This window comes from Aquarana catesbeiana, linkage group LG02 (assembly GCF_042186555.1).
Source record: "Aquarana catesbeiana isolate 2022-GZ linkage group LG02, ASM4218655v1, whole genome shotgun sequence".
Taxonomy (NCBI): domain Eukaryota; kingdom Metazoa; phylum Chordata; class Amphibia; order Anura; family Ranidae; genus Aquarana; species Aquarana catesbeiana.
This window is the reverse complement of record NC_133325.1, coordinates 607,139,399-607,167,003: the sequence shown is the minus strand read 5'-3', so window position 1 is coordinate 607,167,003 and position 27,605 is coordinate 607,139,399. Positions and strand designations below refer to the sequence as shown.

Sequence of the window (27,605 nt, the reverse complement as noted above, 5' to 3'; positions counted from 1 at the left end):
TTTTTTAAAGATGGATATCTCGGTAACGGCAGCAGCTGCTGCCACAACCGAGATATCCATCTTTACAGCGAGCGGTTCTGTACACGATAATGGTGGTCTCAGCGGCGGGTTCCCCGCGAGATCACCGTTATCGGCGGCGGGAGAGGTGCCACCCGCCGCTCTCCCGCACCCTCCGCCGCTTACCGGAGCCGTCGGTAGCGGCAGAGGAGATCGGGACCTGTCACCGCTGAGGTACCAAGATGGCCCCCACCCGTCTCTATACCATGTGACGGCCGGAGCGACGTCATTACGACGGCTCCGCCCACTTCTCTTAAAGGCACAATTTTTTTTGTGTCATTTTTTTTAAACGACTTTTTTTTTTTTTTTTTTTTTTGCATTTTAGTCTAAATATGAGATCTGAGGACTTTTTGACCCCAGATCTCATATTTAAGAGGACCTGTCATGCTTTTTTCTATTACAAGGGATGTTTACATTCCTTGTAATAGGAATAAAAGTGATCCAATTTTTTTTTTTTTTTTAAAACAGTGAAAAAATAAATAAAATAAAGTAAAATAAATAATAAAAAAAAAAAAAAATTTAAAGCGCCCTGTCCCGACGAGCTCGCGCACAGAAGCGAACGCATACGTGAGTAGCGCCCGCATATGAAAACGGTGGTCAAACCACACATGTGAGGTATCGCCGCGACCGGTATTGCGAGAGCAATAATTCTAGCCCTAGACCTCCTCTGTAACTCCAAACATGCAACCTTTAGAATTTTTTTAAACGTCGCCTATGGAGATTTTTAAGGGTAAAAGTTTGACGCTATTCCACGAGCGGGCGCAATTTTGAAGCGTGACATGTTGGGTATCAATTTACTTGGCATAACATTATCTTTCACAATATAAAAAAAAATTGGGCTAACTTTACTGTTGTCTTATTTTTTTATTCAAAAAAGTGATTTTTTTCCAAAAAAAGTGCGCTTATAAGACCGCTGCGCAAATACGGTGCAAAAAAAAGTATTGCAATGACCGCCATTTTATTCTCTAGGGTGTTAGAAAAAAAACAATATATAATGTTTGGGGGTTCTAAGTAATTTTCTAGCAAAAAAACCTGTTTTAAACATGTAAACACCTAGAATCCAAAACGAGGCTGGTCTTTAAGTGGTTAAAGCTTCAGGCTTCATTTAACAATAGTTTGACCCATCTATTCATATACAGTATACAGTGTTGTATTCCAGCAGTGAGACAAAAGCTTCCCTTTCTGCTCCTGGAACAAAATCAAGTTGGGCTGAGCGATGCTCAGCTTCTACTGATTGGTTGAGGTGGAGAGGCGGGCTGATGATGCCACAAACTATTAAAAGTTAAATAAAACTTGGGGATCAGCTTTAATAATATTGTTTTAGATAACAATGCAGAGTACATAGGACATCAATCAACGGGTTTACAGTACTTTCGTCCAAGCTGGATCAATATAACTATGGGAAAATTGTTATACCTAAACTTCACCTTTAAAGGTGGCCCTACATGGGCAAATATATTATCACATCTGACAAATAATCTTGCCTTACCACTGTCCTCTGGAACATTTATTTTCCTGATTTTCTGATGTGGTACTTGTAAACCCTAATGTATCATTAAGTTGTACCTACTAGCTTTGGAAACTATAGCTTATCAGTTATCAGTTATATCAGTTATATTACTAGTAAATTCTGGGACTTCTGTTAGCCCACAAAATACATTGCCAAATTATTTTAGGACATTTAGGACAAAAGCTAGCCATTTTTAGATAAACCACTAGTATTTTAGGCCATATCTCTTATACAGTTAAAAAATAGAATTTAATTTTGGGCTTTCTTGTGAAGAGCAGTTATGTGCAGTAGGTTATAGATAGCACTTTACCTTTGACTTCCACTGTATGGCTAATAAAATGAAAGCAAAAATATAATTTTTTGTGATCTCATGTAAATCGTAGATATTTACAGCATACACAAAAACTTGTGCATTGGTATTTTACTTTATTCCATTTTGCCTCAGTTGGAAGCCATCTTTGTAGATCGGCAGGACTTTTAAAGTTAAAGTGGAACTTTACCCATAACAACTTGATAGAAAATAATGTTCTTTAGCAAGGAACATACATTCCACATTAATAATTATGATACCAAAATTAGTGTGTGCTGTTTCGTCTTACTAGAGGCTGCCATTTTGTTGAAGCCCAGAGCCCCTGAATGGCAGTAAATCATAAACGGAACTAAACTCATCAATGTGTATCAGTTACAGTCCTGGAATGATAACTGTCACATTTGCTTGTGTCCTCAACCAAACTGTCAGACCATCAAATGGCTGATGTCATAACTGATCACGTGCAGTACCATGGCAGTTGCACATCAAACAGAAGCAGCTTCCTTTGCTGTGAAGGATAGTAGGGTTTAAAGTGATTGTAAACGATCACCTTGTAAAACAACACGTTCAGTTTAAAATAAAAATGAAAGGCAAAACATTTGTGTATAGATATTTAAAAAATTATAAATTCCCCATTTCCCCCCTTTTTTTAATAAGTGATCACATTCCCTCTGTTCTCAGCTGAAAAAGAGCTGTCGAGAGGAGAAGCAACAGCTCACTGAGCTACCCAGTGAAAGGCTGTGCAGGGGAGGCATGTCAGAAAAAGTCTGATCATTGGAGAGTTTCCAGCACAGCTAGATAACTGGCCAGGCTGTGTTCTCCTGCTTAGTGTGGTCAGTTTTTAATAGGAAAGCAGAGATACTGGCAGGAACACCAGGGATTTCATACAAAGGAAGCAAAACAAAGAAAATAGGATACTATACCACACAAGTATACGGTATAGCAGGTGCATATCAGGAATATGGGTAACAAACACTTTAATTACGCTTTAAGGCTGTCAGCAGATTGACCTCTACAATTTCGGCACACAGCCTAAAAATGCAGAGCAACTGAGCATGTGCAGAGTAGGGTAAACAATGTATTACTGGATTTTAAACAGTATAGACACTTATAAATAATATTTTTACATACAGTGCCTTGAACAAATATTCATACCCCTTGAAATTTTTTACATTTTGTCATGTTACAACCAAAAACGTAATGTGTCTAATTGGAATTTTATGCAATAGACCAACACAAAGTGGCACATAATTTTGAAGTGGAAGGAAAATGATAAATGGTTTCCACAATTTTTTACAAAAAAAATGTGAAAAGTGTGGCCTACATTTGTATTCAGCCCCCCTGAGTCAATACTTTGTAGAACCACCTTTCACTGCAATTATAGCTGCAAGTCTTTTTTCGGTATGTCTCTACCAGCTTTGCACATCTAGAGAACAAAATGTTACTTCTTTGCAAAGAAGTCTCTGCTTTGCAAAATAGTTTAAGCGCTGTCAGATTGGATGGAGAGCATCTATGACCAGCAATTCTTAATTGGATTTAGGTCTGGACTTTGACTATTCTATAATTCTTATGCCCTGTACACACGACCGGTTTTGCCTTCGGAATAAACTCTGAAGGTTTTTACTACAGAGTTCCGACGGAATGCCACTCAAGCTGTCTTGAATACACACGGCCACACCAAATTCCGACTGTCAAGAACGCGGTGACGTACAACACGTACGACGGGACTAGAAAACGAAAGTTCAATAGCCAGTAGCCAATAGCTTCCGTCTCATACTTGCATGCATCGTTTTTGGTGCGTCGGAACAGCATACAGACAAGCGTTTTTTCCGATAGTAATTTGTTTCGTCTGAAAAATATAGAACAAGGCGAAGCTGCTGAGCAGTCATGAATGCTTAGAGCTCCGCTGTCACCGGGACAAAAACGGCCTTTTATCAACAAGTCACGGTCGAATACCTCTACGGTAAACCACTTACTAATAAGACTACAGGGCACATATATATACAATGTTTAACGGAAAAAAACAAAACTGAAACAACCAGCAGACAAAGAAAGGCTAACAAGAAACGCTCCTAACATGACGGCAGCGCAATCTTCCCGCTCTGCATTACCTCAGAGACAGATGCAAAAGGGGAACTCTACCTATTCTCCCTCACAACTTGCTGAGTCTGACCTTGAATATAGATTAACACCAATAACACTACAGAATATTCCTAATAATCCGGATATTCTTAGTCAGTTTGAACGTGTTTTACAAAAAGCCCTCCAAAATACCTCAGACACAATAACAGAAAAACTGACAAGGGAAATTCGTGAGGTAGGGCGCCGCACATCAATCTTAGAACACAAAATGGAAGATATAAATGATATCACTAATACTCATACAGACGAGCTAGAAGCCTTAAGAGAAGAAAATTTTTCTCTTCACACACGTCTGGAAGATTTCGAAAATAGAACCAGGAGATCAAACTTTCGACTCCGTGGTATACCTGAAACTATAATAGATCTTCAATCAACAATTACAGCACTTTTTCAGGAGTTAGCTCCATCAATCCCCATTGAACGATTGGAGATGGGCAGAATTCATAGAACTCTGGCCCCTAAAAAAGAAGGTCCCCCCAGGGATATAGTAATAAAATTACACTATTTCAGAACAAAGGAACAACTGATGGATGCTGCATGTAATAAAGATACATTAACCTTTCAAGGCCATCCCTACCAAGTATTCCAAGATCTCTCACAACAGACTCTCTTCAGAAGAAAAGAGATGAAACCTTACCTACAGATCCTCCAATATCACCACATCACCTATCGTTGGAGTTTTCCATTCGCCCTACGATTCACCCATAAAGGTACAACATACACCTGCAAGAAGTTGGACGACCTACTAGCTGCGATTCAGGAGCTTCGATTGTCAATTCCAGATAACTCGACAGAAGGCTCCAAACGCAGAGCATCATCTAACTCACCCAAGGCTCTGCTAGAAAACCCAACTCAACTAGCCCACTCCAGTACCAACAAAAGGAGTCGTTTTGCATTACCACCTCCTAATCCTAAAGAACAAATGGACTGAAATTTACCATGTTTTTTTTATTTAAATGAAACCTTTTTCCTATTGTTACTATATTAATGGTAACAAATTTCAGGTAAATTCAGAATAAGGATCAAATAATCCTTCCTTTGTGATTATCTTCATCCTTATTATTTCACTAATGCAGAAGTTAATCATTCTTTTGTAAAATTCTAGTTGTTACCAATCTTTAATACACCAATATCATTCTTTAGGTTTAGCTTAGCTAATACATTGCCCTTTTTATAAGTGCATGAAGTAATGCAAAATTACAGAAAAACACTTATATTACATTATCTTAATAATAAAAATTATATTATTAGTGACTTGTATTATTTTATTATTGTTTGTATAACCTTTGAAGAGGCTGCCTTTGTCCCGGAGACAACCTACTGCGCCTCTCAATAGATCCTCGAGTAGCCGGATTTACTGACCGGACACTCTTTGGACCACTTGTACCCACCTGTTTGTGATATTTCACCACCCCTTGGATATTAGCTCCATATAGAAGCTACATTCCTCTTTATTTAAAACAACTTCTCATCTACAGCTCTAAAACCAGGAGTTTTACTTATTCTTCTTTTCCTATTTAATCCCCTTTAAATCTTTTCTCCCATCCTTTCCTGCCCCTCCCCCTTTTTTATAATTTTTTTTTCTTTCTCCCCTCTAGAGCATAACCTTCTTGGGCATTATTACAATAAGACATTTTTATAATCCCTAATACCTTTTTTTAAAAAATGTCTTTAAATGTACTGACGCTAAATGTCCAGGGTCTCAACTGACCACCAAAACGAACAAAAGCCTTTCATTCGTTTTCATCACTTTCTGCACATGTAATATGTCTGCAGGAAACACACTTCTCAACACAGTCCTCCCCTAAATTCATAAGTCGCCAGTACCCACAAGTCTATATGGCCTCGGCCTCTACAAAACAAGGAGGAGTGCTGATCGCATTTCATAACACAACCCCCTTCACTCTACATAAGGAAATAAAAGATCCTGAGGGTCGCTATATAATACTTACAGGTCTTCTGTTAGATAATGAAATAACTATAGTTTCTTACTATGCTCCCAACAGAAATCCTCTTTCATTCCTCTCACACTTGTTCTCAGTAGTTGAATCTCATAAAAAGGGTACCCTCATGATGTGTGGAGACTCAAATCAGGTTATATATCCAATATTGGACAAGTCCCCTACACCACTACAACCTCAACGCCTTAATTTCAGACAGCTCCTTGATCAACATTCTCTTATTGACTACTGGCGTGAACAAAACCCTAAAAGAAGACAATATACATATTATTCCCATCCCCACAAAATGTTTTCTCGTATAGACCACCAATTCATCCACATTGGCACTTCACCGCGAATACATAATTCCTTAATCATCCCATGTGCATGGTCAGACCACAATGCGGTCATGACGTTCTTCTCATCCTTGATCCCAAGGCCTAACCATAGATCCTGGAATATAAATGACAATTTATTAGTTGACCCAACATACCGCCTAAAAATAGAAAAAAACATTCAAGATTACATCACTAATAATTTACCAACAGATACTAATCCACTGAATTTATGGGAAGCTCTCAAACCTTCCATTAGAGGAGTCTGTATCAGCCAGTCGCCATAAATTGAAACAGCAAATGCAAAACAAATTAGAGGATGCTTTTTACAAAGCCTCTGAAATGTTCCAAAATTTGCCTTCTCAAACTACTAAGCTTGACTATGATAAAGCAAAGTTAGAGCTTGATCTTTTTTTGACAGACTCAGCTATACAGACTCTTCGCTAAACAAAACATACAATATATATGAAAGCTAATAAACCAACCACATTCTTAGCATTAACTCTACGCAGAGCTGACCACATTCCGAAACCAATTCAACTACAAATCACCAAAAACACATTTTCTAGTAATCCACAGAAAATTATCAATGAGTTCCGCAGGAAACTTAAAGACTTGTACCAAAATACACAAACATTCAACTCAACAAAATTATACACACTATTATCTTCTATTCTTCTCCCAACTCTCTCTGTTACCCAACAAGAAATTTTAGATAAACAGATCACTAATATGGAAGTCATATCTGCAATAAAATCCCTAAAGTTGCACAAACGCCCAGGCCCTGATGGATTCTCAGCCACTTATTATAAACATTTTACTACACTACTATCCCCACTTATGACAAACGCATTTAATTCTCTCTTAGAAGGATATTCCTTTAACATGGAATCCCTACTAGCTTCAATATCCATGATTCCAAAACCGCATACAGATGACACGTCATGATCCAATTATAGGCCAATCTCAATCCTTAATATAGACATAAAAATATTAGCTAAGATCCTATCTAATAGACTTAATCCAATCATTGGTACCCTAATTCATAAAGACCAAACGGGTTTCATACCTTCCAGACAAACAGGTGATAACATACGTCGTGCTACCCTACTGGCTCATATAGCCAGGTCTCGCAAAATCCCTGCCTGTTTCCTCTCTATCGATATACAAAAGGCTTTTGATACTCTGTCATGGTCTTATCTTAAAGCCATTCTTCATAAATGGGGATTTGGAGAGCCAAAAGCTTATATATCCTATTCAGGTTACCACTCAGACCCCTTTATTATAGAAAGAGGAACCAGGCAGGGATGTCCATTATCCCCTCTTCTATTCTACTTGGCTATTGAGCCCCTAGCTCAACTTATTAGATCCAATATAAATATAAAAGTACTTGAATTAGGTGGTCACCAGCATAAGTTATGTTTATTTGCCGATGACGTCTTAGTATTTCTTACTTCGCCCCTACTATCAGCCCCAAACCTTATTGAAATACTTACAAAATTCGGTAAAATATCTGGCCTTAAAGTGGAGTTCCACCCACTTTTACAACTCTTCAGCATCCCTCACTAAACTGTGCACTGTAAACGAATTGGATATTTTTTATTTTTTTTCTCAGCACTTACTGTATATCTGCTGCATTCATTTTTCACTTCCTCCTCCCTGGCCGCGGCCCATCGCATCATTTCCTGTTTGCAATGCCTTCTGGGAAGGGGTGGCAACTTCCTCTGAAACTGCCGTTGCTATGGAAACCTGACCTGAAACCTATTACACTGCTTGTGCTGCACTGAGCATGTGCAAGATCTGCAAGGTTGAGATCCAGGAAGAAATACAGTCTGGCTTCAGATGCCCACACTTAAGATGGCCACGGCCTGCTGTAAGTTTATAAAATAACAAACTACTGCTATAAACTAACAAAACAGACCTTAGTTTACAGACTAACTTTACTAGAATACATTAAGCTTGTGTATTATAGGGGTATTTTTATCTAAACAGTATAATTTCGGCTGGAACACCACTTTAAGATAAATCAACAAAAATCAAAAGCCCTAAATATATCGTTATCACCTGATTTACTGAAACAGTTACAAGACTCTCTTCTATTTACATGGTCGACAACACATATACCATATTTAGGGATCTCACTAACGGCTAATCCAGCTGACTTATACTCTGCAAATTATCCACCCATGCTAACTCAATTAACAACCTTATGGAGAAAATGGTCTTCTTTACCTTTAGCATGGATGGGTAGAATCACAGTGGTAAAAATGTCAATATTGCCTAAAATCTTATACCTGTTCCGTGTACTTCCTATAAACGTTCCTGCCTACTTTTTCCGAATACTGCAACGCAAATCAGCCCAATTTATTTGGGTTAAACTTAAACCACGATTACCACAAAATACCCTATATATGCCCCGAATCTGTGGAGGTTTGGGTGTTCCTCATTTCTCGAAATACTATTATGCTTCTCAATTAGCACAAATTATTAAATACCATGCCACAAAAGAAATTCCTCTCTGGGTAACTATAGAATCAGTGGAATGCGATCCACTTTCCATATCAAATCTATTATGGCTTTCACCACCCCAACGTCGTTCAATAACAAATCCAGTCATAAAGCATAGCCTCTCAATTTGGGATAGACTTAAATTCCGTTTTGGTCTCCAATCTCCACTAAACCCTCTCCTCTCCTTTCTACACAACCCCTCCTTCTACCCAGCTTGGACTTTACCGTCGTCCTTTAAAGCCTGGATAAATGTGGATCTTACACGAGTTCATCACTTTTATGACTAAACTTGTTTCTTTCCCTACAATAAGCAAATCACACAATATACCTAGTAATGAAACATTTATGTTCTTACAAATTAAAAACCTTTTGTCCCAAAACGTCCCCACAAACTTGACAACCCCAGATTATACTACATTTGAACGATCATGTATGCCAGATCCACACACACGAGGACTTATCTCTGACTTATATGCTCAACTACTTTCACAAACAACCTCCTCTCCCCCGTCTTATACTTCCAAATGGGAAACTGATTTCAACCTTCCTCCAGATACACTGGATTGGACACAAATCTGGTGAACTACAAAATCAGCCACACCCAACATAGTAACCCTTGAAACAAATTATAAAGTTCTTACCAGGTGGTACCTAGTGCCAGCAAGAATATCAAAATACCTTCCCCAATACCCCCCCCCCAATGTTTTTGTGGATGCAGCGATATAGGTACACATCTGCATATTTGGTGGACTTGTCCAATAGCCCAAACTTACTGGACAAAAATATTTAATATTCTCTCTACAATGTTTGAAACCACATTGCAACCGAATCCATTGGTAGCCCTCCTAAATAATAAGCCACGAAATGTAACTCAGCGCCAATTTAAACTCTTACTATATGTCACAACAGCTGCAAAACAATCTATAGCAAAAGCCTGGAAAACCAATAAGCTTTGTGAAATATCACTAAAACAACGTGTAACTCAAGCTATGATCCATGCCAAAATGGAGGCAATCATACTTGATAAACTGGACAAATTTGAATCTCTTTGGCTTCCATGGATAACACACATACTACCACCAGATTTAAACTATTCACTTCTTTTACCCTAATGAGATCTACCACCTTTACAGACTTTAATATTATATGTTCCCTTATATATTTAACCATTTGTTTCTCTCTAGAGACCCCTAATTCCCTCCAAATTCCTTTCAGATCCCACCTCATAGTCCCACTTATTAGATTTTATTTTTAGTGAGGTATAATAATAAAATATGTCCTTACATACTTATATTGAATTACTATATGGTTAGACAAAATATGTTTTTTTCATATACAAACTAACCATACCTTAAATGGGGGTGTTTTGGGGAGGCGCCCATTCATCCGGGATATGCCGGGCCAAATAGTCGGACCTTGGCCCTGGTTGTGTGGGTGTCTCTCTAGGTCACCTCAATAATTTCCGATTTATCTAACATAGTTTCATTTTTATGTCTCACTATTATGACATATTGTTAGTTTTATTTATTTATTTATCTAGTTATTTATTTATTTATGTATTTTTCCAATTATAATGGATTTATTATTGTTAAAATCTTATACTTCAGATATGTATACTGAACGATAGATTTTCTTATTGCTTTCTTAAAGATAACTTAACTATTATTATACTAATAGTAATTATTGAGAAGTTCCTTTCCTCATAATTTGTAACCTTACATAAATTTAAAACCAGTATTGTGAACTTGTATTGTTTTATTCTCAATAAAATTATTTGAAAAGTAAAAGGAAAAATATAGAACATGTTCTCTATTAAGTCCGTCTGAATTTTCGACAGAAAAAGTCAGATGGGGCATACACACGGTCGGAGTATACGATGAAAAGCTCTCATCGGACTCTTTCTGTCGGAAATTCCGCTCATGTGTACGCGGCATAACACATGAATATGCTTTGATCTAAACCATTTAATTGTAGCTCTGGCTGTATGTTTAGGGTTGTTGTCCTGCTGGAAGGTGAACATCTGCCTCACTCTCAAGTCTTTTGCAGACTCTAACAGGTTTTCTTCTAAGATTGCCCTATATTTGGCTCCATCCATCTTCTCATCATCTCTGACCAGCTTCCCTGTCCCTGGTGAAGAAAAGCATCTCCACAATATGATGCTGCCACCACCATATTTCACGGTGGGGATGGTGTGTTCAGGGAGATGTGCAGTGTTAGTTTTCTGCCACACATAGCATTTTGCTTTTAGGCCAAAAAGTTCAATGTTGGTCTCATCAGACCAGAGCACCTACTTCCATGTTTGCGGTGTTCCCCAGATGGCTTCTAGCAAACTGCAAAAAGACTTTTTGACTTTCTTTCAACAATGGCTTTTTCTTGCCACTTTTCCAGATTTGTGGAGTGAACGACTAATAGTTGCCCTGTGGACAGATTCTCCCACCTGAGCTGTGGATCTCTACAACTCCTCCAGAGTTACCATGGGCCTCTGGGCTGCTTCTCTGATTAATGCTCTCCTTGCCCAGTCTGTCAGTTAAGGTGGACGGCCATGTCTTGATAGGTTTGCAGTTGTCCCATACTCTACAATTTCGGACGATGATTCAGTGCTCCATGAGATATACAAAGCATGGGATATTTATTTATAACCTAACCCCGCTTTAAACTTCTACACAAATGTATCCCTGACCTGTCTGGTGTGTTCCTTGGCCTTCATGATGCTGTTTGTTCACTAAGGTTCTCTACCAAACTTCTGAGGGCTTCAAAGAACAGCTGTATTTATACTGAAATTAAATTACACACAGGTGGACTCTATTTACTAATTAGGTGACTTCTGAAGGCAATTGGTTCCACCAGATTTTAGTTAGAGGTATCAGAGTAAAGGGGGCTGAATACAAATGCACGCCACACTTTTCAGATATTTATTTGTAAAAAATTTTGAAAACCATTTATCATTTTCTTTCAACTTCACATTTATGTGCCATTTTGTTGTGTATTACATAAAATCCCAATAAAATACATTTACCTTTTTGGTTGTAACATGACAAAATGTAGAAAATACCTAAGACTGCAAAAGGACCAGCCTGAAGTGATCTAGCAGAACTTTAAAGTTCCACTTTAAAGACGTGCACACTATCTGTGAGGTTGAATATTTTCCCAACAGTTTGATTTCTCTTGCCACTGCAACCACAACCAGTTATGATTTTCGTATCCTCTGTTTTCCTATTTTAATTCAGAAGATTTTTAAGCACTCTTCAAGAAAACATTCGCCTTGAGGGACATGTGATCTAAATTCTTTCCAGATGCAAGTAGGAAATAAACTGTGTAAGATTTCTTTTCTTCTGGGAGAATTTTTTTTTCCTGGACATATGTAATGTCATTTCTCCTGTGGAAAATGAGAAGTATCAGAATACGTTGCTTTAATCTTGGCCAAATATTCCTATTCTAGCGCCAAAAAGGAGTAGATTTATTACATTTTTTAGAAGGCACACTATGCATTTTCATTAAAGAGAAAGTGCCATCAGTTGTGATCATTTTTTAGTATCACAGATTATTAAGTGTGTTGCAGCTGAAGATGAGAACATTTTGTCTAAGTTGTCAATAGACTTGAAGCTAGCCATAAACTTCAGAGGGTGGCAGGGAGGATTTTAGGCTTAATCCAGTGCTCACTTATCTCGTAGCAGGATTCAATATTGACCTGTTCCACTCACCCCCCACCCAACACAATTCCCCTTCCCATAGTCGATGGGACTAACCAAGGGGTTGATAGAATGGCTGGGAGTCAAAGGGGTCAATAAATATCTGAGTCAAAATGGTTGATAGGTGAGATGACACCCTTGATGACTGCTGATATGATGACTTTTAGGGAAAAAATTAAAAGGCAGTAGGAGAGGTGGAGGAAAAACAGATAAGCAGAATGCATGAAACAGAAGCAGGGAGATCCTTGAACATGCAGGTCCTTAGGTTCAGCTTCATCTTCAACAGGCCCCTAGAATAGCAATGAGCATCACAGTGGAAACCTCACCAATATCACTTCAAATCTCATGAGACTAGCACTCATAGGCAGCAGTGCCTTAGGTAGGCTAATGCTGCAGATATAAAACTGTTGGGTTACAAAACAGGAGTGTCTAGGCATAGTCGCATGTTGGGAAGTGCACTGCTATTTTTCTGGAGGAACTTAAAAAAAAAGGGAGGGGGGTTGCTTCCTAAAGTTATTTTAAAGCGATCACCTTGTAAAACAACCCATTCCGTTTAAAATAAAAATGAAAGGCAAAACATTGGTGTATAGATATAAAAAAAACCTTATAAATACTTTTTTCCCCTTTTTTTACATGTGATCACATTCCCTCTGTTCTCAGCTGCATAAGAGCTGGGGGGAGGAGAAGCAGCAGCACACTGAGCTTCCCAGTAAAAGGCTGTGCAGAGGGAGCAAGTCAGGACAAGTCTGATCATTGAAGGAGAGCAGGCTAGAGAATTGACCATGGAATGTTCTCCTGCTTAGCATTGCCAGTTTTTAATAGGAAAGCAGAGGGACTGGCAGGATCACCAGGGATTTCACACAAAGGAAGCAATACCAAGAGAAGAGTATACTTTTTCATGTAAAAACATGGTAGCATGCACATATCTTTAAGCACAGTTAATATTTCTAGATGTTCCCTATAAATCTTCACATTTTGAATTAAGGTCCACTTTAGGTGACCCTTCCAGAAGCTAATGAAGCAGTAGCTGGTACGTTCATGATCTCAATGCACAGAAATATCAGGCATATGTTGTTCTGTATCCACTTTCGTTCATTTTCAAAAACTGCCATTAGGCTAAAAAGTCTTCTGTTAGATTCTGCATGACTTGCCAACAGCATACTAGTTGCAAATTATTCATCTTACTCACAGATGTTCCACTGCCCTGTAATTAGCACGTAGCTTGTTTCTTGCCCAGGATTGTATATAGTATCAATCTCTCCAGGGTATACGCAATGTAATTTCATCCATTTTCTATTTTTTAATTTCAATAACCATTCCCATGACATATGTCCAGAGGAACTACTTAAACATGGCAACCATAAGACCATAGGTTGTTTATAGTTTTTAACCTAAACGCATAGAATGCATTAAATCTGAACTCTGGCCTAAAATGTCTTTGTTGCTGCTTTCTTATATTCACTGAACATGTCATTCATCTTTTCATCTGGTTAGCTCAGTAGTTGTTTTGAAATAGCCAGTTCATTTTTTAATCAAATGGTTAATTCCCTGTTATTCCTTTTTGTACGACTGGTGGCCTCTTAACCTTGTATTCCCCTGGCACTGGTCTTGTCATATCTAGAGGTCGACCGATATATCAGCCGATATTTGGTGTTTTTTACTTAATCGGCATCGGCCGATAGTGCCAATATCAGCAGACTTGCAAATGACTTCTGTAATAGAAGTCAATGCAAGTTGCCTGAAATCTTCTGTGGAGAGACTTCTCTCCTCCTCTGGGCAGCCTGCCAAATCTGATAAAAAGAACCTGAAGAGATACAATGCTTACACTTATGAATGAACTAAACTCTGTGTGTAGTTCTCAGTTTAACCATTTAAAGACTAAATCTTTTCTGACATTTGTTGCTTACAAGTAAAAATCCTGTATTTTCTGCTAGAAAATCACTTAGAACCCCCAAACATTATATATATTTTTTTAGCAGAGACCCTAGGGAATAAAATAGCGGTTGTTGCAATATTTTATGTCACACGGTATTTGCGCAGCGGTCTTTCAAACGCAATATTTTTTTAAAAAATACACTAATAAATGTAAAAATAAACTAAGCAGTAAAGTTAGCCCATTTTTTTTCATCCAAAAGTTTTGATTATCTGTTTTTGTGTATTTAATATTTAAGATATAGTTTGGTTTTTTTTTGTTTTTTTATCTAAATTCTACATACAAGTGAACTGATTGGAGGTTTGTTTTGTTTAATAAATGTTTAAATGTAAAACATTTTCTGTATCACTTAAGGTTGCTTTCACACTGGCATGCGTTGACGGTAAAACGCTGCTATTTTTAGCGGCGCTTTACCGTCATTTTAGCTGCGCTATCCGGCTGCTAGCGGGGCGTTTATAACCCAGCTAGCAGCCGAGGAAGGTGTTAAATGCGCCCCTGAAGCGCCGCTGCCGAAACGCTTTGCAGGCGCTTCGGCAGCGGTGCGCATTCATTTCAGTGGGAAGGAGTGGTGGTATACACCGCTCCAAAGATGCTGCTTGCAGGACTTTTTTTTAACATCCTGCCAGCGCATCGCCTAAGTGTGAAAGCACTTGGGATATCAAACTGAGACTGCAGGGGAGCCGTTTTACAGGCACTTTACAGGCGCTGTTTTTAGCCCAAAAGCGCCTGAAAAACGCCCCAGTGTCAAAGGGGTCTAACTGTTAGATTTTATGAGATGAAGGGAAAAAAAAAATCGGCCTAATATATCGGACCAAAAAAATCGGCATCACATATCGGCCACCGCGATTTCTAAATATCGGCATCGGCCAGAGAAATACCCATATCGGTCGACCTCTAGTCATATCCCTACTGTAGTTCCCTGTTCACTGTGGTGGGCAGACTTAGGAGTCTGAGACTCCCAGTCTGTACAGCCCATGGAGGCAGCGTCCTATAAATGATAGCTGGGGACACTCTGGGTCTCTCCCGCCTCTCATATCCTTGCGGCCAGGAGTCTCTTCCCCTCCACTCTATGACTCTATGAGTCATCGGGCAGCCGCCTGTGTCATAGTAACAAAGGGGCTGGACATGTTGGCTTTCATCGCTAACCAAATATGGCCACATGCCCATATTTAGTTAGGGATGTAAGCCAGCATCCCCATGTGCTTTGTTTCCTGTTGTGGTCGGGGACATAATCACATGGGAGCACACAAGCGGCGGTAGAGAAATTGTAAGAAATTGAAAACCTAGAGGAGGAAGAATTATAATGTTTAATTAGAGTGGATTACATTGGATAAACTGGGCATGTGGCCATATTTAGTTATGGATTAAAAACAGCATGTCAGGGCAATTAGTTTCTCTTCTGTTGCAGCCCTGTGTGCCTGCCCACATTCACTACAATTCCCTGTGCTTGATGGGAACTGTAGTTTCCCATTACTGTAGAGAGAGAAGGGAGGATGTGATGGGATCTCTGCTGTTACACCTCACCCTTGGCCCAGCAGATGCTGTTTTTTTTTATTAAAGAGATGCAAATTCCATTAGACTTTTCTCCTAAACCTAAATAGTAAGGTTTTTCAATATTTTATTATCTGTTTAGTATTTTATATAGGTGGGTGTACTAATGATCATTCATTAGTACACCCACCTATATAAAATACTAAACAGATAATAAAATATTGAAAAACCTTACTATTTAGGTTTAGGAGAAAAGTTTTTTTTTTCCCCATTCCCCATTTTCTGTAAAAAACACTTAGGCTTTGCATGAGCAGAAAATGATTTTCAGCTTTTAGGGTCATTTTAAAAAAAAATTTAAAATTTTTTAAAATCAATTACTTTTCATTTGAACATCATTAGGTGTTCTTTGTATTTGTGTTTTATTTTGCTTTTTTTAACCGAACGTTATTTGTGTACTGTCACATTCATTTTTTAATTTGACTTTTTAACTTTTTTTTCTGTGGAAAAAAACATAAAAGAATGAGGCTTATGAAAAGTGTTTATTGGCACAAGAACAGGTCCAGGATAGTTGAAAGGATGAGTCATTTAAAGTTCTCTCCTTATCTCCATAACATGAGGGGACATCTTTAAACTTTGATGTAGGCAACTCCTGGGTACTTTGCAAATGTCAGTGGTATAGGAAAGTACACTCAGTATGCTAATTTAAATGTGTTTTTATTCAAATTTTAGGGTTTCCAACATACAGCACCAACTGGCTCTCTTGGAAAATGAAGCATGGCCTGGGATGGCTGATGCAGACAGGGACCATATACAACTCATCAAGGAAAAAGAGGCCCTTCTACAAGACCTGCAGCTTATTAGTCAGCAAAGGCGACCTCCTGAAGATCTGGCAAAGCTGGAAGAAGAAAAGGGACGTTTGGCTGATGAGATCAAGAGGGCCCGCTTCATCTCCACTCAAGGAGTCACTGAAAGGTTTGTGCTTTACAGAAACATCTCTTGGCAAGCAATTTGTTTTAGATATAGCCATATACACAAAATTTTGGAAATCCAGTTTAACAACCATCTACAACTTTAGGGAAAACTGCCTGCTGTGATTGCTTGTGGTGGTCATGCCAGATTACCTCAACAATGACCATGTTACATATCTCGACGATGACCATGTTACAGTATCGCATGAGAATCTTGCATTTCAGTGTACATTGCACAGGTTAGAAGGAACAAGAACAAGAAGAAACACAACCCACACATACACACTAGTGGGACCATTCTCCCAAATCAACAGAAACACAGATTTAGAACTTTCAGGTAAATTATTTGTAACCCATAAAGGTAACAATACAGTCCCCAAAAAGGATATTAATGTACTCCAGCCATGTGCCCCATAAATGTAAACTTCAGACATGAAAAATGAACAAATCACATCCCACTATAGTGTGTACTAACCTGAATTCAAAGTACCAAGTGTGGTTCCTCTCTGATCCCTCCTCATTGTGTTATCTACATGACTCAGCTGTATGTTTTTTGGAGCTTGTGAAGAGGGGGGTGTGTAACTTCCCTCCAATCAGCTATCAGATTTCATGGGGCTGTGTGCTCTAGCTCTGCAGTGTTTGTGACATCAGACCTCCACCCCCTGCTTTGTGCTGCTGAGAGATTCTGTGTAATATGTTTGTTCTGGAAGATTGTAGAGGAGCAAGGGGTGAAGATAAACAGGTACAACTTACATAGGAGGATTTGTTTCATCTCTGTGTATCATTTGAGACTAATAATTTCACTGGATACATGTAAGGGTTTACAACCACTTTAAACATTAGAATAGTGATGTTCTTGGGAGCTATTGATAACTTTGTACAAGGCACCTATGCCAGTGTTCCTATTTTGCTTTAATGGAATTATCCCAATTCACGATTAAAAAACTTAATTAAGGCAGTTAATGAAGCCCTGCTCAGGTTTAAAGTAGTTGTAAAAAAAAAAAAAAAACTTACCTGAGCCCGATCCCAGTCCAGCGCTGTACTCTAGAACATCAACGCTGCTCTTTCTCTCCATCCTCACTGGAACCATTGGCTCTTGCTGCTGTCAATCAAATCCAGAGGCTGAGGCCATTAAGCAGGCACCAGCCAATTTTCGATCCATGTATGGGCAATGTGGTTGAAAAAAGTTGATCTACTGATTGATTTTTCTTCAACCAGCTTGTTGGAAAATTTCTGCACGCAGGCTGTAGACTGCAGCGCTGTATTCTGACAGCTGGTTGGATGCAAAAAAATGACTCATCTATGGCCAGCTTTAGGAACTGCAATAAGTGTACTTTGTATCTCAAACAGATAGTTAAGATGACCCCTTTATAAACAAAACCCCCATTTCTTAGTAAAGCCAGCCATAAATGAATCGAAAATTCAGCCGGTTCAGCAGGGACTGCCTGAATTTCGATCCATGTATGGGCACCCTGGTTATACATGTACAGAAATCGTATTCCTCAATTGTGCTTCAATCCAACAAAGTATTGGTGATTCATCAACCAAATAACATGTGATGTATATAAAGTCTATAATGATAAAATAAGTGAAGAATTGAATGTCCCACTAAATAAAAATGGATGAAATTCGAAGAGAGATGGTGTTCCAACATTTGGCAGAAGAATAAATCCGCAGGAAAGGCACATCAACCAGATGAAACAATCATGGAAAAGGTGGTGTGTAGAAAACTCTTACCAGATCTTGTGGATTCCCTTGTCAGCGACAGGGAATCAAATGAGCCGTCCAGACTGGACTCTGGCCACCAGGTAGGTCCTTACAGTGGATAACCAAGGCACGGATCAGAAAAGCGAAGACATCTCATGTGAAACTGTCTCCATGTGTTCATCTCTAAAGCTTTAGAGAGTTCGGTTCGAGTGTCGGGACATCCTTCCTTATGCCCTGGGTGGCACCCGGCTCATTTGATTCCCTGTCGCTGACAAGGGAATCCACAAGATCTGGTAAGAGTTTTCTACACACCACCTTTTCCATGATTGTTTCATCTGGTTGATGTGCCTTCCTGCGGATTTAATCTTCTGCCAAATGTTGGAACACCATCTCTCTTCGAATTACATCCATTTTTATTTAGTGGGACATTCAATTCTTCACTTATTTTATCATTATAGACTTTATATACATCACATGTTATTTGGTTGATGAATCACCAATACTTTGTTGGATTGAAGCACAATTGAGGAATACCGTTTGTACTTTGATCACACATATACTCATTATGCGCTACATTTTCTCTATCATGTATTTATTGTTTTTGTCACATTGAATGTAGCAGCTTTTTTCTTTGCATTTTGTTAGCGCAGTGTTTTTTCTATACACTTATCCCATGTACAGAAATCGATCTACTGTTGGATTATTAATTAGTGGTGAGAGCTATAGCCGGCAGTACTGATCAATGTGTTCTTAAGGTGTCTTGGGTGTGATCAGTACTCTTCGTCTGTATTTTATTGCTTAGTAGGCCTGCACCAGGAAAAAAAATCAGGTCTTGTCATGTTCATCTTAAGTCAGCTATACATGGATCGAAATTCGGCTGGTCCAGCAGGCATCAGACAAGTTTCGATCCATGTATGGGCACTGTGGTTGATCAGCTTCTGTACAACTGCCCTGTTGGATTTTCCCTGCTCCATTAGCACCACAGGAAATAGCCTGCAACACTGATTGGTGTATTCTAACTGTGGGGAAGTCCTCCCACTGTCAGAATACATTAGCTCAGAGTGGAGGATTTCCCCATCCACATCAAGTGTGCGGTTGGAGAAATTGAATCGATTTTTTTCCTTCAACAGGCTGGTTGCCTAAGTTCTGTTTTTTTACACGTTAATGCTCATGTCCTGCCCTTTCACGCTGAGGGGCATGTGTCTTGCGCCTTCACACTGAAATGCTTATGCCCTGCCCTTGCCCCAACACTGTAGTACTGAAATCCTGCCCTTTTCCATTGTAGTGTTCACGCCCTGCCTTTTCACCCTGTATTGCTTATGTCCTGCCCCTTAACTTTATAGTGCTCAAGTCCTGTCCTTTCACACTTGCTTAAATCCTGCTCTTTCGCATTGAGGTGCTCATGTGTTTCCCTTTCACACTGCAGTGCTCAAGTCCTTCTGTTTCATGCTGAGTTGCTTATATCCTGCCCTTTCACACTGAGATGCTCATGTCCTGCCCCTTCATACTGGGGTGCTTATCCTGCCCTTTCACACTGAGGTGCTTATGTCCTGCCTCTTCATACTGGGGTGCTTATCCTGCCCTTTCACACTGAGGTGCTTATGTTCTGCCTCTTCACACTGAGGTGCTTATATCCTGCCCTTTCACACTGAGATGCTCATGTCCTGCCCCTTCATACTGGGGTGCTTATTCTGCCCTTTTACACTGAGGTGCTTATGTCCTACCTCTTCACATTGAGGTGCTTATATTCTGCCCTTTCACACTGGGGTGCTCATGTCCTGGCTCTTCATACTGGGGTGCATATCCTGCCCTTTCAAACTGAGGTGCTTATGTCCTGCCTCTTCATACTGAGTTGCTCATATCGTACTTTTCACACTAAGGTGCTCATGGCCTGTTTCTCTATGGCACTTTCACACTGATGCGTTCTTATTTACTTACAATGGACGGTGCCTTTTTGGTGTGCTTTTGAAAAACTGCAAAGATGTAGCATGCAGGACCTTTCAAAGTGCAGTGCACCTGCAGTGTGAACATTTACATAGGATTTAATGGAGAATAGTTTTATTGCACTTTTGTCACCATGGAAAAGCAGAGCAAAAGCGCACAGGTGTTAAAAGGGCCTTATACTTAGGTGCTTATGCCCTACCCTTTAACACTATAGTTCTCATGTCCTGCCCTTTCACACTGTAGTGCTTATGTTCTGCCCTTTCTGTGTCTACCCCTTGACATTAAAGTGCTCATGTCCTGCCATTTCACACTGAGGTACTCATATACTGCTTTTTTACACTGAGGTGGTCATGTCCTGCCTCTTTACTCTGGGGTGCTCATATCCTGCCTTTTCACACAGTAGTGCTGATGTCCTGCTTTTCTACTCTTAGGTGCTTATCTCCTTCACCTTCGCACTAAGATGCTCATATCAGCCCTTTCTATGTCTACCCCTTCACACTGAGGTGTTCTTGCCCTACCCTTTAATACTGAGATGCTCATACCCTGCCATTTCTTACTGAGGTTCTCATATCCTGTTCTTTCACATTAACATGCTTGTATGGCACCCCTTCACACAGAGGTCTCTTTGTCCTGCCCTTTCACACTGTAGTACACATCTCCTGCCCTTTCACACTGGAAAAAAAATTCAAAATTTTCAAATTGAGAAAAAAAGTGCATTTTTTTGAATTGACAAATTAAAGTCATCCATTGAAGGTCTGTAGGTTTGTGGTCTTTCTCAAAGTGAAAATGTGTTATGCGCAAAGGAATATTTACAGTCTAAGCTTTCATTTGACAAATTAATGATAAATGCCTGATAACAAATATGAGCCACAGTTGAGCTTCTGAAATACTGAATACTGAAATGTTTCCTATGGAGACTACTGCATCAGCTTTAAAGCTGTAGGTGATTTACCTTGAGGGAATGAGTTAGAAAACAGCTAGTTTAGAACAAATTGTTTTCTGGATGTTTTCTGTGAAACTGAGGGATTGGCAATGTTCGGTGGATCACATAATGCATCATATGTATTCCAGCAGGGTGATCCAAAACAGTCTGTTGCTAGGCTGACCCCCCTTATGCCTTTCTGGGTAGCCAGGGAGGTCAGTCATCTCTTCCTTCTCGCCATGTCCGAAAAAAAAGTGCATCATCTCCCCCTGGGACACATACAAACCTTGGATGTGTTACCCTAAGAGAAATTCAATAGACTGCTAAAGACTGTACTACAGAACAAAATACATTTGCATTGCTAATCCTGCTTTTTTTTCCTCTGCAGTGCTGTAGCAACATGCCTAAGAAGCAATTAACAAAGTGGGAAGATTATTAAAAGAACAAATTATATGTTTAGGTTAATTTTGTAAAGCATAACAAATAATTAATTTACTGAATAAAGATTTAAAAGTAACCCATTATAAATTTAAATTAAGAACTAAAATGGTAAGCTTCATAATACAGTATTAAAAAATCCTTTTTAAGTGTATATAGTATGTTTATTTCTTATAGCCCAATATAGTGGCAATCGATCATAAAACATATATTATTATATGATAAGAGCCCTTGCACACTGGGGCGGGGGGCGGCGTCGGCGGTAAAACGCCGCTATTATTAGCGGCGTTTTACCGTCGGTATGCGGCCGCTAACGGGGCGGTTTTACCCCCCGCTAGTGGCCGAGAAAGGGTTAAATACCACCGCAAAGCGCCTCTGCAGAGGCGCTTTGCCGGCGGTATAGCCGCGCCGTCCCATTGATTTCAATGGGCAGGAGCGGTAAAGGAGCGGTATACACTCCGCTCCTTCACCACTCCGAAGATGCTGCTGGCAGGACTTTTTTTACCGTCCTGCCAGCGCATCGCTCCAGTGTGCAAGCCCTCGGGGCTTTCACACTGGAATGAAAGCAGCGGCACTTTCGGGGCGGTTTGCAGGCGCTATTATTAGCGCAATAGCGCCTGCAAACCGCCCCAGTGTGCAAGGGCTCTAATAGTTTAGGAATTGCTAATTTTGTCAATCTGAGGGAAGCTTTCCAGTTGGACGCACTTCCATTTTGTGGTTACTGTTACGCAGTATAGCATACTAAAGTTTTCTTAGAACAGAAGGTTTTCTCATGTTTCACTTTATCACATATCCCAGAAATAAGAGGATTATTATTTTTCACATAAATGTGTTTATACTGTCTCGTTAGGTCCCAAGCCCTACTCCATAGAAGCCCTGGTTTCTACACACTGCACTGATGATGGCCCCACAACCCCTAAACTGTTGTATGCAGTCTGGAATAACCGACTCTGTAATATTAAGTTATGTTTGCACTATACACTAGTCGGGTTCTTGATGTGCATCTGGCAACCACTTAGAATGTGTGGATTGGTATGAAAAAACCTGAAAGTATGAAAAAAACTGAACCATGTATGGCCAGGTTTGATTGTTAAATGTGCCTGAGTTTAAATCCCCCCACCAAGACCCTTTCTGCTTTAAATTTTACCTTTTCCCTGTGCTGGGTTTCCTGTATCTGCCCCAGTTTCCACCCCCAGTCCAAAAAACATACTGGTAGGGACAGTAAATGGATTCCACCCAAGCTGGCTTAAAATGTGCGAGTCAGCTAGAGGTAATTCGATTATGAACTTTTTTGGGGGGGCAGGGATGTATGTGAATCGATCTTTGTACGCTGTACTGCATTATATTTCAGCACTATAATACATATGGGCTTCAGCTCTAGTTTTTGAGAGTTTTATAGACTGTACCTCTTCCTTCCTTACTTGCTTACTATTGTTGTTTTTCTCCTTAGTAGTTACATTTATTGTGATGTGTATGAGGTTAGTCAAAAACATGGTGCCATGGTGTGATGGTAAATACTGTATGTACAATGTGTCCAGTCTCCTGCTGGCTGTTGCTGCAGCACCTGCTATCCTTAAGCCCATTCCAGGAAGCTATGCAATGGGAATAATGACTTTGATTTGTGTACAGCCCTATCTCCAGCAAGGAGAACAGTGTCACAGAAGTGACATTGCCAAAATTCATTCAAATCTCTTGAGATTTAAGCTAGGTGGACATGTATAGAAAATTTCCATGGCTCCCGCTGCTATCAATCTGTCCAATGAAGAGAGCGACAGTGGCTGGAGCAGATCGGGCTCAGGTAGGAAAAAGGGGGGATCTGGGGGGGAGCTGCAGCACAGAAGGTTTTTCACCTTAATACATAGAATGCTTTAAGGTGAAAAACCTTAAGTCTTTAGAACCACTTTAACAGTCACAGACATCAATGCCGCTCACACAGCAGACAAGCAGCCATTAGGCTCAAGGTACAGGAGTGCCTGGACACAGGAAGAAAACACTGCTACAGTATGTTTCAGGAGGAAGTCAAAGTAAAAGTTACTGTATATTTAGGCTTGATTCACACGAATGCGTTTTTTATGCGTTTTTTATGCATTTTGCAGAAATGCAGGGGCATTTTTTAACATGGGTTCCTATGTTTACATCAATGCATTTTTGTGCCTCTGCATTTTTGGAAAGGGTCAGGGACTTTTTTAACGCAAATGCAGCGTTTTGCATGTAATAGACTTCAATGGACCCGGAATCAAAACGCAAGTATCGCGTTTTTACCGTGATTTTGATGCGATTTTGCTGCCATTTGTGTTTTTTTGCTGTACATTCACTGTATATATCTGGTTGCTAAGGAGGGGGCTGGGAAGCCGGCCACTGTGTCCTTAACAACCGATGAATCATCAGCTGTCAGTGGCCTTCCCCGCTGAATTTGAAATCGTGAAAAAAAACAGCGCCCAATATGGATTCGGAGGGGACCCCCCTACGCCAAATATTAACCACTTAAGGACCAGCCTCGTTTTGGAATTTAGGTGTTTACATGTTTAAAACAGGTTTTTTTGCTAGAAAATTACTTAGAACCCCCAAACATTATATATTGTTTTTTTTTTCTAACACCCTAGAGAATAAAGTAGCGGTCATTGCAATACTTTTTTTCACACCGTATTTGCGCAGCAGTCGCAGAATAAAAAAATAAGACAACAGTAAAGTTAGCCCAATTTTTTTTATATTGTGAAAGATAATGTTATGCCGAGTAAATTGATACCCAACATGTCACGCTTCAAAATTGCACCCGCTCGTGGAATGGCGTCAAACGTTTACCATCAAAAATCTCCATAGGCGACGTTTAAAAAATTCTACAGGTTGCATGTTTTGCGTTACAGAGGAGGTCTAGGGCTAGAATTATTGCTCTCGCTTTAATGATTGCGGTGATACCTCACATAGTCGGGACGGGGGGTTTTTAAAAATGTTTTTTATTATTTTTATTATTTATTTTACATGATTTTATTTATTTTTACACTGTTTTTAAAAAAAAAAAATTGTGTCACTTTTATTCCTATTACAAGGAATGTAAACATCCCTTGTAATAGAAAAAAGCATGACAGGACCTCTTAAATATGAGATCTGGGGTCAAAAAGACCTCAGATCTCATATTTACACTAAAATGCAATTAAAAAAAAAAAAAAAGTCATTTAAAAAAATGAGATTGAAAAAATGTGCCTTTTGACGTCGCTTCCACCTTGCAGTGTCATGGAGACGAGTGGGTGCCATCTTAGCCTCACTTGCCTCCAGGCACAGTAAGGAGATGCCTGGAGATGCTTGACATCGGCACAGACAGATCAGCGGGACCCATCATTGGAGGAGGGTCGTCGGCAGCAAAGGAAGAAGAACACCAGACAAAAAAGACAGGAGAAAGAAAAAGAGCAGAAGTAGAAGCGGGAGAAGGAGAAGCCTGGAGGAGGAAGATGCGGGAGAAGATGGAGGAAGACCGGAGGAAGAAGCGAGAAATAAGAAGATATTTTTAATAAAAGACTTGTCAAAAACTGTCTACTGTATTTTTTCACACTACACTACTTTTTTTTTGGTGACTGGGTAGGGGTACAATGTACCCCATACTCATTCACATAGGGGGGAGGCCGCGGTTAAAGGGGGGCTTCCAGATTCCGATAAGCCCGCAGACCTCGTCAACCACCGGGCAAGGGTTGTCGGGAAGAGGCCCTTGTCCCTATCAACATGGGGGCAAGGTGTTTTGGGGTGGGCGGGCGCAGAGCCCCCCACCTCAAAGCGCCACCCCCCCATGTTAAGGGCATGCGGCCTGATATGGTTTAGAGGGGGGCGCTCGCTCGTCCCCTCCCATTCCTAACCTGCTGGGCAGCATACTCGGATAAGGGTCCGGTATGGGTTTTGGGGGGGACCCCACGCCATTAAAAAAAAAATTGGCCAATTGGCCGTGGGGGGGTCCCCTCAGAATCCATACTAGACCCAAGGGCCTAGTATGGACCTTTGGGGGAACCATGCAGTTTATTTTTTTCACAATTTTTTTTTAGCCGGCAATTTTTTTTTTAAATTCAGCGGGGAAGCCCGCTGACAGTTGATGACCCATCGATTGTTAAGGACGTGGCGGCTGGTTTCCCGTCCCTCCTTAGCAACCAGCTATATACAGTGTAAAGAAAAAAACGCAAACCGCGTCAAAATCGCGGTAAAAACACTTGTCCAAAAACGCAGCAAGCACCACAAAAAGCACTGCAGAAACACTCAAAAGCAACATGCATAGATATGAATCAAGCCTTACAGGATACTGCCTAGGCACAATTAACAATTCTAGATGTTCCCTAAAAGACAGCAGATTTTCAATTCTTAGGTTAAGGTCTACTTTAACATTTACTAAAATAAAAATGTGTGGCATTTTTCTTTCACTATTAGCATCACAGAATATGATACTGGTATTTCAGGAAGATAAATATTTTCTGTAGAATGTTATACTGTTTGTACAAGTTATTTGTATAGAGATTAACATTCCACATTTCTAAACAAAAAAGAAGCCAACAAAAAGTTCCCTGTCATTGCAAACTGTCCGGGTTTCTTTTTTTTTTAAAATTAAACTTTTTTTTTTTTTTACTAAATTCATTTTGCTATATTATCCTCTGCTTAAGTGCCTTTGACCATTCTGTTATGTAGAACTATGTTGGCTATGTGTGATTATGTGGGCACCTAAACCCATTCAACATAAATTCCAACACCTCCTCCCCTCCTTCCTGCCCAGAAAGTGCTGCATACAGCCTCTTATTGATATGAAGAAAAGATGCGAGAAACAAGCTGGGGTCAGGGCACGTGGCAGACAGGCAAAAACGGTACACAAACCCGGAGTTGGTACACGGGAAGTCAGACACAGAATAGAAGTAATATGTGGGAAAGCAGGAGCATGGAGGAACTAGAAAGTTGCTCAGGTAACACGGGCTGCACTGAGCATGTCTATATATAGAAAAGCCGACTGGAAGGCGGACCGGGAAGTGATCGAAGGGAAAGGGATATAAATCCACAGTAGAGCAGGCAACGTCACATGTGAGTAGAACCACAGGTCCAGCAAAACCACTGCAGCGAGGAGTTAAGAATTTCCCGAGCAGGAAACGGCAGGCTAAAGTGTGACAATGTATACTGTACGGGTGTATCCAAAATATAGAACATTTTACGTATACCCAGAGTACAACTGCAAATAGCCATTCGTGTCTGCTGAAAGCTGTACACAGTGCGTGGGATGCCCGGTCAAGTGAGGGAAACACTGTAATATACATTTATTGGGCTCAGGAATCCATGTGTAAAAACCCTAACTCATGGAATTCAGTAAAGCATTTATGACAATTTTCTGGCGGTAGGTCTCTTTAAAACTTGCCTAATTCAGGCAAGCATTTGTGACAGTTTTGGTATCAGTACCGACCATTGGGAAAAATTGGGCTAATTTCTACTACCACCAGTTTAGGAACCTGGCATTATGACAGCAACAGATTCCTAAAGAACTACCGCCAGTTTACAGATTAGGAAGTTAAGACCAACTCTAAACTGATGTATAGAGAGATGGCAATGCTCATAGTTGGGCATTTAGTGCTGGAAAGCTGTAATTAATGTGATGGCTTCTGACACACAGCTTCTGGTGGCCAGGGCCTTCCTGCAACCTATGACTCGTCCCTGGCTTTATTCAACTGGCATCTGAGAGAAGCCCTGTCCAAAAGCTG

At 40.0% G+C, this 27,605-nt stretch overlaps 1 protein-coding gene across 1 annotated transcript in view; it reads left to right on the top strand.

Annotated features, from left to right (window-relative positions):
• WWC3 (WWC family member 3) overlaps positions 1-27,605 on the top strand; it is a 270,635-nt gene that overhangs the window by 200,615 nt on the left and 42,415 nt on the right. Inside the window, exon 9 of the mRNA XM_073616354.1 lies at positions 16,645-16,887. Within this exon, the coding sequence (XP_073472455.1) occupies positions 16,645-16,887 (243 nt within the window). The remainder of the gene's footprint in view (positions 1-16,644; positions 16,888-27,605) is intronic.